Here is a 13334-nt window from a genome sequence, read left to right as displayed (position 1 = left end):
GTACTCTGCCAAGCATGATGTTCTTCTCCAAGGACTGATCCCTCCTGACAACATGTCCAAAGTATGTAAGATGCAGTCTCACCATCCTTGCTTCTAAGGAGCATTCTGGCTGCACTTCTTCCAAGACAGATTTGTTCGTTCTTTTGGCAGTCCATGGTATATTCAATATTCTTCGCTAACACCACAATTCAAAGGCGTCAATTCTTCTTTGGTCTTCCTTATTCATTGTCCAGCTTTCACATGCATATGATGCGACTGAAAATACCATGGCTTGGGTCAGGAGCACCTTAGTCTTCAGGGTGTCATCTTTGCTCTTCAACACTTTGAAGAGGTCCTTTGCAGCAGATTTGCCCAATGCAATGCGTCTTTTGATTTCTTGACTGCTGCTTCCATGGGTGTTGATTGTGGATCCAAGTCAAATGAAATCCTTGACAACTTCAATCTTTTCTCTGTTTATCATGATGTTGTTCATTGGTCCAGTTGTGAGGATATTTGTTTTCTTTATGTTGAGGTGTAATCCATACTGAAGGCTGTGGTCTTTGATGTCCATTAGTAAGTTCTTCAAGTCCTCTTCACTTTCAGCAAGCAAGGTTGTGTCATCTGCATAACGCACAGGTTGTTAATGAGTCTTCCTCCCATCCTGATGCCCTGTTCTTCTTCATATACTCCAGCTTCTTGGATTATTTGTTCAGCATACAGATTAAATAGGAATGGTGAAAGAATACAACTCTGATGCACACCTTTCCTGACTTTAAGCCAATCAATATCCCCTTGTTCTGTCCAAACAACTGCCTCTTGATCTATGTAAAGGTTCCTCATGAGCACAATTAAGTGTTCTAGAATTCCCATTTTTCGCAGTGTTATCCATAGTTTGTTATGATCCACAAAGTCGAATGCCTTTGCATAGTCAATAAAACACAGGTAAACATCCTTCTGGTATTCTCTGCTTTCAGCCAGGATCCATGTGACGTCAGCAATGATATCCCTGGTTCCGTGTCCTCTTCTGAAACCGGCCTGAATTTCTGGCAGTTCCCTGTCAATATACTGCTGCAGCCGTTTTTGGAAAATATGGCCTTGGTGATAGAAACAATGCCGGAGATCGAATGATAGAATTTTGCAAGACCAACGACTTCTTCATTGCAAATACCTTCCTTCACCAACATAAACAGCGACTGTACACATGGACCTCGCCAGATGGAACACACAGAAATCAAATTGACTGCATCTGTAGAAAGAGACAATGGAAAAGCTCAATATCATCAGTCAGAACAAGGCCAGGGGCCGACTGTGGAACAGACCATCATTTGCTCATAGACAAGTTCAAGGTGAAACTGAAGAAAATCAGAGCAAGTCCACAAGAGACAAAATATGACCTTGAATATATCCCATCTGAATTTAGAGACATCTGAAGAACAGATTTGACGCATTGAGCACTAGTGACCGAAGACCAGACAAGTTGTGGAATGACATCAAGGACATCATCCATGAAGAAAGCAAGAGGTCACTGAAAAGACAGGAAAGAAAGAAAAGACCAAGGTGGATGTCAGAGGAGACTCTGAAACTTGCTCTTGAGCATTGAACAGCTAAAGCAAAAGGAAGAATTCATGAAGTAAAAGAACTGAACAGAATATTTTAAACGGCCTCTCGAGAAGACAAAGTAAAGTATTAGATGACATGTGCAAAGAGCTGGAGATGGAAAACCAAAAGGAAAGAACATGCTCGGCGTTTCTCAAGGTGAAAGAACTGATGAAAAATTTCAAGCCTCTAGTTGCAATAGTGAAGGATTCCATGGGGAAAATATTAAATGATGCAAGAAGCATCAAAAGAAGGTGGAAGGAATACACAGAGTCATACCAAAAAGAATTAGTCCATATTCAACCATTTCAAGAGGTGGCATATGATCAGGAACCGATGGTACTGAAGGAAGAAGTCCAAGCTGCTCTGAAGGCATTGGCGAAAAACAAGGCTCCATGAATTGATGGAATATCAATTGAGATGTTTCAACAAACAGATGCAGCACTGGAGGTGCTCACTCATCTATGCCAAGAAATATGGAAGACAGCTTCCTGGCCAACTGACTGGAAGTGATCCATATTTATGCCTATTCCCGAGAAAGGTGATCCAACCGAATGTGGAAATTATAGAACAATATCATTAATATAACACGCAAGCAAAATTCTGCTGAAGAGCATTCAAAACGGCTGCAGCAGTATATGGACAGGTGGGATATACTCAAGGTCGTATTTTGTCTCTCGTGGACTTGCTCTGATTTTCTTCAGTTTCAGCTTGAACTTGCCTATGAGCAATTGATGGTCTGTTCCACAGTCGGCCCCTGGCCTTGTTCTGACTGATGATATTGAGCTTTTCCATTGTCTCTTTCCACAGATGTAGTCAATTTGATTTCTGTGTGTTCCATCTGGCGAGGTCCATGTGTGTAGTTGCCGTTTATGTTGGTGAAGGAAGGTATTTGCAATGAAGAAATCGTTGGTCTTGCAAAATTCTATCATTCGATCTCCGGCATTGTTTCCATCACCAAGGCCATATTTTCCAACTGCGGATCCTTCTTCTTTGTTTCCAACTTTCGCATTCCAATCACCAGTAATTATCAATGCATCTTGATTGCATGTTCGATCAATTTCAGACTGCAGCAGCTGGTAAAAATGTTCTATTCATCTTTGGCCCTACTGGTCGGTGTGTAAATTTGAATAATATTTGTATTAACTGGTCTTCCTTGTAGGTGTATGGATATTATCCTATCACTGACAGCGTTGTACTTCAGGGTACATCTTGAAACGTTGTTTTTAACGATGAATGCAACACCATTCCTCTATGAGTTGTCATTCCCAGCATAGTAGACTACATGATTGTCCGATTCAAAATGGCCAATACCAGTCCACTTCAGCTCACTAATGCCTAGGATATCAATGTTTATGCCTTCCATTTCATTTTTGATGATTTGCCATTCTTCAATAAATGGAATAGATTTGTTTAATCAGAGATTGGTGTGTATGGTTCAGAATAATCTTCAACAGTAGAATGCTTGTTGTTTGATTAAATTTCTGCTTACAGCTGTCCTTAAATTTCAGGGTAATGCTCATATCTGCGTTGTAAATCTTAGCTTCTTCAGCATTTTTGACAGAGAAACTTGCAACATCACAAAAAGATATTTACTTTTTTTCTTAACCAAGACAGTGTTTATTACCCTCTGTACTAAAATCTATACAATTCAGTCTATCTAGCCTTTAAATGAGCAAATTAGCAGTTTAGTTCTGGAAACCTGAGTCAATATAAAGTTCCCAGATGGCATAAAATATGTTGTCTTTATCAAATCCTTCAGTTGATGGGTTTTCCTTTTTCTGCTGGTGGGCAGTATGATTTCTGCTGGTGGGCAGTATGATTTCTGCTTGGGGGCACTATTATTTTGGAGCCTTTGACTGATCATCTACTTGAGGGTAATCAATTGCCCAGTAACTTGATCCATTGGGAACGTGCTTAACTTGCAAAGAATATGAACACTCTTCCCAGAAGACCCATTAATGTTTTCTGTCTCTGAATTAGAGGAAAATTTAGCAACTCTATATTGTTCATCTTAAAGGCAGCCATCCAAATTGAGATCCCCGGATGCAAAGAACCACACAGTGGTAGAGATTTAGCACAAGAATGAGTATTGCCCCATTCTGTTTGTGTTAAATCTGGGAAGAATCTTCTTTCCTAAGGAAGAACCCATGTATAGGAACCTTAATGAATTAATTACTTTCCATACTTATAACGTGCATAGGAAATACCAAAGAAATTTTCAACTTTTGCATTCTCTTCTCTACTTATTGTTATGCCTTTAATATATTTTAGTTAACATTTTAATAGTATTAAGCATGTAATACACAACACGTTGTTATTGAAAATAATACAACACTACAGGTAAAGCAAAAGTCTGGTTAGCCACCCCATCACCATCTTATTCCTTTCTACAGAAACAACCACCGTAGTAGGTTTTCAGTGTTACTAACGGATTGAACCAAAACCCATTGCCCTCCAGTCGATTCCTACTCATAGCGATCCTATAGGACAGAGTAGAACTCTCCCACAGGGTTTTCAAGGAGCAGCTGGTGGATTTGAACTGCCAACTTTTTGATTAGCGGCCGAACTCTTAACCACTACACCACCAGGGCTCCACTAACGGATTGGGAAAATAAAAAGAAGTGATCACACTCTAGTGAAAAAAAGTTTTTAATAAGTAGTATGACTGGCTCTAGTTAATCTTACCTGGTTTAAAGCTATTCCTGGTAATTCTAGCCAGTCTACTACTTTTTTCAGACCCCACCTAAATATCCATTCATATGAGTGATTATTGTTATTATTAACATTATTAATAATTATTATTGTTGAATGTGATGTTACTGATTAGATGTAGAGGTTAACTTTTTTAAAGGAGGAATGAGAATAATTATATCCCAGATATTTCCCAAATTTTAGTAATATAGTGACTTTCCAAACTCTAGCCTACATCTTGCTATTATATTATGACATCAAATTAAAAGCCTAGAAAGCACAAAGGGGTAAGGCAGTCTGAGAAAACAATGCTTCTGTTTGGCAAGAATTGCACTTCTCCCCTGTGAGAAGATAAAAAACAAGAGCCAGCTGTGTTTTGAAATACCATTTTCATTTCCTTAGTAAAAGCTCAAGAAATTGGTAGATTAAATATAGCAAAAGGTACTTTCTACAATACATTTTCTTGAAATGTTTATACAATTAATATGGTTAATGAAAGAAAATGTGTAGAAAATATTTGTACAGCTGCTTTTTTTATTCCTCTTTTCATAGACCTGATGTAGGCTATCGAGTTATCAGCGACAAAGGATTTAATTTTTCACCAGCAGATGAAGCTTTTGTTTGCCAAAAGAAGAATCACTTTCAAATATCTATCCATATCCAAATTTGGGGAAGTCCAAAATTTGTCAAAACCGAAATGGGCGTAAAGCCAATAGAAATGTTTTACTTGAAAGCTTTTGGAGTTAAGGTAAGTCTTTTATTTAGTTCAATTTCATTCAGCCAGTATTTATGAAGTGTTCCAATTATCTGTTACTGCATAGTGATTTAAAACAATAGCAATCATTTATTTGGCTCACAAATCTGCAATTTGGTCAGGAATTGGCCCATGAAGGCTCATTTATGTTCATGAGGCATCAGCTGGGGCAGCTCAAATAGGGCTGGATCCACTTCCAGTACGGCTCACTCACATGCCAGCAAGTTTGTGCTGGCCACTGGCAAGGAGCTCAAACAGGGCTGTAGCTGGGGACCTTGGCTCCTTTCCATATGGAACTCTCTGTGGGATAGCTTGTGCTTCCTCATACCATGGTGGATGGTTCTAAGAACAAGTGTTCCATAACAAAGGATGTGGAAGCTGCCAATTTCGTAAGCCTGGTCTCAGAAACTGGCACAGCATCACTTCAGCCACAGAAACCACCCAGATTCAAGAGAAGGGAATGTAGAACCCACCTCTCCATGAGAGGAGGGTCAAAGAAATTTGAAGCCATCTTTAATCCACCACATTGTTTTTAGATGTTGTCAAGCCTACTCCAACTCATGGTAACCTTAGGTATAACATAACTAAGCGTTGCCTGGTCCTGCATCATCTTCACGATCTTTAATATGTTTTAACTCGTTGTTGTGTCTGTTGTGTTTGCCTATCTCATTGAGGGTTTCCCTCATTTTTGCTGACACTCTACCAGACATGATGTCCTTTTCTAGGGATTGCTTGGTCTTTGAGACGTACTAAAAAATACAGTTTAATATCTTTGAATATACCATATTTTTCCTTGCAATAACAATTACTTTTCTATATACGTACATTCCTGTCTAAGTGTTTACTGTGCTTGGATGATGCTACTTGAATGTGGGGTGACTTTATAAATAAAAATGGATATTTCCAGATTCAAATGAAAATTTTTCCATAGGATGAGGTCAAGTGATTTTCAGATATCGGGTAATGATGTTGAACTAGTAGCCAAGACTTTCCTGAGTTTTGGTAACTCTGTAAATATTAGTGTGATTACAAATTCTCTCTTCCTGAAACTATTTCTAACTCATTTCCAACCACCTCATAAAAATGAATTCTGCTGGGGCGGAGCCAAGATGGCGGACTAGGCAGACGCTACCTCGGATCCCTCTTACAACAAAGACACGGAAAAACAAGTGAATCGATCACATACATAACAATCTACGAACCCTGAACAACAAACACAGATTTAGAGACGGAGAACAAACTAATACGGGGAAGCAGCGATTGTTTCCAGAGCCTGGAGCCAGCGTACCAGTCAGGTACAGCACAAGCACAGAGAGCTGCTCCACCCCCCTGAACTAACCCCGGGAGGGAGACCAGCCAGTTCCGCGGGCGGCGTGGGACGCAGCCGGTAGGAGAAGTCCCCGGGAGGCAGTGACTGGTCTTGGAGCAGGAAGAGCAGCGTCCCAGCCGGGGAACCGTCTCGCCGGGATTTGGGCTGGACGCAGGTACGGCATAAACACGGAGAGCTGCTCCACCCCCCTGAACCAACCCCGGGAAGGGGCCCAGCCGGGTCGCGCGGGCGGAGTGGGACGCAGCCGGTAGGAGAAGTCCCCGGGAGGCAGCGACTGGTATTGGAGCGGGGAGAACAGCGTCCCAGCCAGGACACTCGGTCACTGCACAAGCACGGGGAGCTGCTCCACCCATCTGAACTAACCCCGGGAGGGGGCCCACCTGGTTCGCGGGAGCAGCACGGCCACGCGGCTGGAGGGACGGGAAGTCCCCGGGAGGCAGCGACTGATTTTGGAGTCGAGAGTGCACCGTCCCAGTAGGGGAGCCTTGACGCTGGGCGTGGGGCTGGAAGCGGAGGATCTGACCGTGACTCCAGCGGGCCAGACCCCCCGGGGGCAATCTCCACACAGCCAGCACACATAGGCGACGCGCCCGCGGGAATCTCAGATAAAATAGTCATTCCAAGCAAGACAAGCAACTCTGGCTATATTCTGAGGTGCTACTCTCCTATCTCTCTGTTCCCTCCCCCACCCTCCCCAGGCGGCTTCATTAACATCTGAATAGCCTGAGCCAGAGGGAGAACTCTGATAGGGGTCTGACTGCATTTTTTTTTAGCGGATTTTCTGGAAAAACTAGTTTCCCAGTGATGGCTCGGAGACAACAATCCATATCAAACCACTTAAAGAAGCAGACCATGACAGCTTCTCCAACCCCCCAAACAAAAGAATCAAAATCTTTCCCAAATGAAGATACAATCCTGGAATTATCAGATACAGAATATAAAAAACTAATTTACAGAATGCTTAAAGATATCACAAATGAAATTAGGATAACTGCAGAAAAAGCCAAGGAACACACTGATAAAACTGTTGAAGAACTCAAAAAGATTATTCAAGAACATAGTGGAAAAATTAATAAGTTGCAAGAATCCATAGAGAGACAGCATGTAGAAATCCAAAAGATTAACAGTAAAATTACAGAATTAGACAACGCAATAGGAAGTCAGAGGAGCAGACTCGAGCAATTAGAGTGCAGACTGGGACATCTGGAGGACCAGGGAATCAACACCAACATAGCTGAAAAAAAATCAGATAAAAGAATTAAAAAAAATGAAGAAACCCTAAGAATTATGTGGGACTCTATCAAGAAGGATAACCTGCAGATGATTGGAGTCCCAGAACAGGGAGGGGAGACAGAAAACAGAGAGAAAATAGTTGAAGAACTCCTGACAGAAAACTTCCCTGACATCATGAAAGACGAAAGGATATCTATCCAAGATGCTCATCGAACCCCATTTAAGATTGATCCAAAAAGAAAAACACCAAGACATATTATCATCAAACTCACCAAAACCAAAGATAAACAGAAAATTTTAAAAGCAGCCAGGGAGAAAAGAAAGGTTTCCTTCAAGGGAGAATCAATAAGAATAAGTTCAGACTACTCAGCAGAAACCATGCAGGCAAGAAGGGAATGGGACGACATATACAGAACACTGAAGGAGAAAAACTGCCAGCCAAGGATCATATATCCAGCAAAACTCTCTCTGAAATATGAAGGCGAAATTAAGATATTTACAGACAAACACAAGTTTAGAGAATTTGCAAAAACCAAACCAAAGCTACAAGAAATACTAAAGGATATTGTTTGGTCAGAGAACAAATAATATCAGATATCAGCACAACACAAGGTCACAAAACAGAACGTCCTGATATCAACTCAAATAGGGAAATCACAAAAACAAATTAAGATTAAATAAAAAAAAAATACACATAACAGGGAATCATGGAAGTCAATAGGTAAAAGATCACAATAATCAAAAAGAGGGACTAAATACAGGAGGCATTGAACTGCCATATGGAGAGTGATACAAGGCGATATAGAACAATACAAGTTAGGTTTTTACTTAGAAAAATAGGGGTAAATAATAAGGTAACCACAAAAAGGTATAACAACTCTATAACTCAAGATAAAAGCCAAGAAAAACGCAACGACTCAACTAACATAAAGTCAAGCACTACGAAAATGAGGATCTCACAATTTACTAAGAAAAACGCCTCAGCACAAAAAAGTATGTGGAAAAATGAAATTGTCAACAACATACATAAAAAGGCCTCAAAATGACAGCACTAAAAACTTATTTATCTATAATTACCCTGAATGTAAATGGACTAAATGCACCAATAAAGAGACAGAGAGTCACAGACTGGATAAAGAAACACGATCCATCTATATGCTGCCTACAAGAGACACACCTTAGACTTAGAGACACAAACAAACTAAAACTCAAAGGATGGAAAAAAGTATATCAAGCAAACAATAAGCAAAAAAGAAGAGGAGTAGCAATATTAATTTCTGACAAAATAGACTTTAGACTTAAATCCACCACAAAGGATAAAGAAGGACACAATATAATGATAAAAGGGACAATTGATCAGGAAGACATAACCATATTAAATATTTACGCACCCAATGACAGGGCTGCAAGATACATAAATCAAATTTTAACAGAACTGAAAAGCAAGATAGATACCTCCACAATTATAGTAGGAGACTTCAACACACCACTTTCGGAGAAGGACAGGACATCCAGTAAGAAGCTCAACAGAGACACGGAAGATCTAATTACAACAATCAACCAACTTGACCTCATTGACTTATACAGAACTCTCCACCCAACTGCTGCAAAATAAACTTTTTTTTCTAGCGCACATGGAACATTCTCTAGAATAGACCACATATTAGGTCATAAAACAAACCTTTGCAGAGTCCAAAACATCGAAATATTACAAAGCATCTTCTCAGACCACAAGGCAATAAAACTAGAGATCAATAACAGAAAAACTAGGGAAAAGAAATCAAATACTTGGAAAATGAACAATACCCTCCTGAAAAAGACTGGGTTATAGAAGACATCAAGGAGGGAATAAGGAAATTCATAGAAAGCAACGAGAATGAAAATACTTCCTATCAAAACCTCTGGGACACAGCAAAAGCAGTGCTCAGAGGCCAATTTATATCGATAAATGCACACATATAAAAAGAAGAAAGAGCCAAAATCAGAGAACTGTCCCTACAACTTGAACAAATAAAAAGTGAGCAACAAAAGAATCCATCAGGCACCAGAAGAAAACAAATAATAAAAATTAGAGCTGAACTAAATGAATTAGAGAACAGAAAAACAATTGAAAGAATTAACAAAGCCAAAAGCTGGTTCTTTGAAAAAATTAACAAAATTGATAAACCATTGGCTAGACTGACTAAAGAAATACAGGAAAGGAAACAAAAACCCGAATAAGAAACGAGAAGGACCACATCACAACAGAACCAAATGAAATTAAAAGAATCATTTCAGATTATTATGAAAAATTGTACTCTAACAAATTTGAAAACCTAGAAGAAATGGATGAATTCCTGGAAAAACACTACCTACCTAAACTAACACATTCAGAAGTAGAACAACTAAATAGACCCATAACAAAAAAAGAGATTGAAACGGTAATCAAAAAACTCCCAACAAAAAAAAGCCCTGGCCCGGACGGCTTCACTGCAGAGTTCTACCAAACTTTCAGAGAAGAGTTAACACCACTACTTCTGAAGGTATTCCAAAGCATAGAAAATGACGGAATACTACCCAACTCATTCTATGAAGCCACCATCTCCCTGATACCAAAACCAGGTAAAGACATTACAAAAAAAGAAAATTATAGACCTATATCCCTCATGAACATTGATGCAAAAATCCTCAACAAAATTCTAGCCAATAGAATCCAACAACACATCAAAAAAATAATTCACCCTGATCAAGTGGGATTTATACCAGGTATGCAAGGCTGGTTTAATATCAGAAAAACCATTAATGTAATCCATCACATAAATAAAACAAAAGACAAAAACCACATGATCTTATCAATTGATGCAGAAAAGGCATTTGACAAAGTCCAACACCCATTTATGATAAAAACTCTTACCAAAATAGGAATTGAAGGAAAATTCCTCAACATAATAAAGGGCACCTATGCAAAGCCAACAGCCAATATCACTCTAAATGGAGAGAACCTGAAAGCATTTCCCTTGAGAACGGGAACCAGACAAGGATGCCCTTTATCACCACTCTTATTCAACATCGTGCTAGAAGTCCTAGCCAGGGCAATTAGGCTAGACAAAGAAATAAAAGGTATCCAGATTGGCAAGGAAGAAGTAAAGTTATCACTATTTGCAGATGACATGATTATATACACAGAAAACCCTAAGGAATCCTCCAGAAAACTACTGAAACTAATAGAAGAGTTTGGCAGAGTCTCAGGTTATAAAATAAACATACAAAAATCACTTGGATTCCTCTACATCAACAAAAAGAACACCGAAGAGGAAATAACCAAATCAATACCATTCACAGTAGCCCCCAAGAAGATAAGATACTTAGGAATAAATCTTACCAAGGATGTAAAAGACCTGTACAAAGAAAACTACAAAGCTCTACTACAAGAAATTCAAAAGGACATACTTCAGTGGAAAAACATACCTTGCTCATGGATAGGAAGCCTTAACATAGTAAAAATGTCTATTCTACCAAAAGCCATCTATACATTTAACGCACTTCCAATCCAAATTCCAATGTCATATTTTAAGGGGATAGAGAAACAAATCACCAATTTCATATGGAAGGGAAAGAAGCCCCGGATAAGCAAAGCATTACTGAAAAAGAAGAAGAAAGTGGGAGGCCTCACTTTACCTGACTTCAGAACCTATTATACAGCCACAGTAGTCAAAACAGCCTGGTACTGGTACAACAACAGGCACATAGACCAATGGAACAGAATTGAGAACCCAGACATAGATCCATCCACGTATGAGCAGCTGATATTTGACAAAGGACCAGTGTCAATTAATTGGGGAAAAGATAGCCTTTTTAACAAATGGTGCTGGCATAACTGGATATCCATTTGCAAAAAAATGAAACAGGACCCATACCTCACACCATGCACAAAAACTAACTCCAAGTGGATCAAAGACCTAAACATAAAGACTAAAACGATAAAGATCATGGAAGAAAAAATTGGGACAACCCTAGGAGCCCTAATACAAGGTATAAACAGAATACAAAACATCACCAAAAATGATGAAGAGAAACCCGATAACTGGGAGCTCCTAAAAATCAAACACCTATGCTCATCTAAAGACTTCACCAAAAGAGTAAAAAGACCACCTTCAGATTGGGAAAGAATTTTCAGCTATGACATCTCCGACCAGCGCCTGATCTCTGAAATCTACATGATTCTGTCAAAACTCAACCACAAAAGGACAAACAGCCCAATCAAGAAGTGGGCAAAGGATATGAACACACATTTCACTAAAGAAGATATTCAGGCAGCCAACAGATACATGAGAAAATGCTCTCGATCATTAGCCATTAGAGAAATGCAAATTAAAACTACGATGAGATTCCATCTCACACCAGCAAGGCTGGCATTAATCCAAAAAACACAAAATAATAAATGTTGGAGAGGCTGCAGAGAGATTGGAACTCTCATACACTGCTGGTGGGAATGTAAAATGGTACAACCACTTTGGAAATCTATCTGGCGTTATCTTAAACAGTTAGAAATAGAACTACCATACAACCCAGAAATCCCACTCCTGGGAATATACCCTAGAGATACAAGAGCCTTCATACAAACAGATATATGCACACCCATATTTATTGCAGCTCTGTTTACAATAGCAAAAAGTTGGAAGCAACCAAGGTGTCCATCAATGGATGAATGGGTAAATAAATTGTGGTATATTCACACAATGGAATACTACGCATCGATAAAGAACAGTGACGAATCTCTGAAACATTTTATAACATGGAGGAACCTGGAAGGCATTATGCTGAGCGAAATGAATCAGAGGCAAAAGGACAAATATTGTATAAGACCACTATTATAAGATCTTGAGAAATAGTAAACCTGAGAAGAACACATACTTTTGTGGTTACGAGGGGGGGAGGGAGGGAGGGTGGGAGAGGGTTTTTTTTTATTGATTAATCAGTAGATAAGAACTGCTTCAGGTGAAGGGAAAGACAACACTCAATACATGGAAGGTCAGCTCAATTGGACTGGACCAAAAGCAAAGAAGTTTCCGGGATAAAATGAATGCTTCAAAGGTCAGCGGAGCAAGTGCGGGGGTCTGGGGAACATGGTTTGAGGGGACTTCTAAATCAATTGGCAAAATAATTCTATTATGAAATCATTCTGCATCCCACTTTGAAATGTGGCGTCTGGGGTCTTAAATGCTAACAAGCGGCCATCTAAGATGCATCAATTGGTCTCAACCCACCTGGAGCAAAGGAAAAGGAAGAACACCAAGGCCACACGACAACTAAGAGCCCAAGAGACAGAAAGGGCCACATGAACCAGAGACCTACATCATCCTGAGACCAGAAGAACTAGTTGGTGCCCGGCCACAATCGATGGCTGCCCTGACAGGGAGCACAGCAGAGGACCCCTGAGGGAACAGGAGATCAGTGGGATGCAGACCCCAAATTCTCATAAAAAGACCAAACTTAATGGTCTGACTAAGACTGGAGGAATCCCAGTGGCCATGCTCCCCAGACCTTCAGTTGACACAGGACAGGAACCATCCCCTAAGACAACTCATCAGAAATGAAAGGGACTGGTCAGCGGGTGGGAGAGAGATGCTGATGAAGAGTGAGCTAATTATATCAGGTGGACACTTGAGATTGTGTTGGCAACTCTTGTCTGGAGGGGGGATGGGAGGATAGAGAGAGAGGGAAGCCGGCAAAATTGTCAAGAAAGGAGAGACTGAAAGGGCTGACTCA

At 39.9% G+C, this 13334-nt stretch overlaps 1 protein-coding gene across 1 annotated transcript in view; it reads left to right on the top strand.

Annotated features, from left to right (window-relative positions):
- MYRFL (myelin regulatory factor like) overlaps positions 1-13334 on the top strand; it is a 137878-nt gene that overhangs the window by 30057 nt on the left and 94487 nt on the right. Inside the window, exon 6 of the mRNA XM_010601363.3 lies at positions 4822-5017. Coding sequence (XP_010599665.3) covers positions 4822-5017 — 196 coding nt within the window. The remainder of the gene's footprint in view (positions 1-4821; positions 5018-13334) is intronic.

This window comes from Loxodonta africana, chromosome 4 (genome assembly GCF_030014295.1).
Source record: "Loxodonta africana isolate mLoxAfr1 chromosome 4, mLoxAfr1.hap2, whole genome shotgun sequence".
NCBI lineage: Eukaryota > Metazoa > Chordata > Mammalia > Proboscidea > Elephantidae > Loxodonta > Loxodonta africana.
The sequence above is the reverse complement of the archived record's forward strand: the minus strand, read 5'-3'. Positions and strand labels throughout refer to the sequence as shown.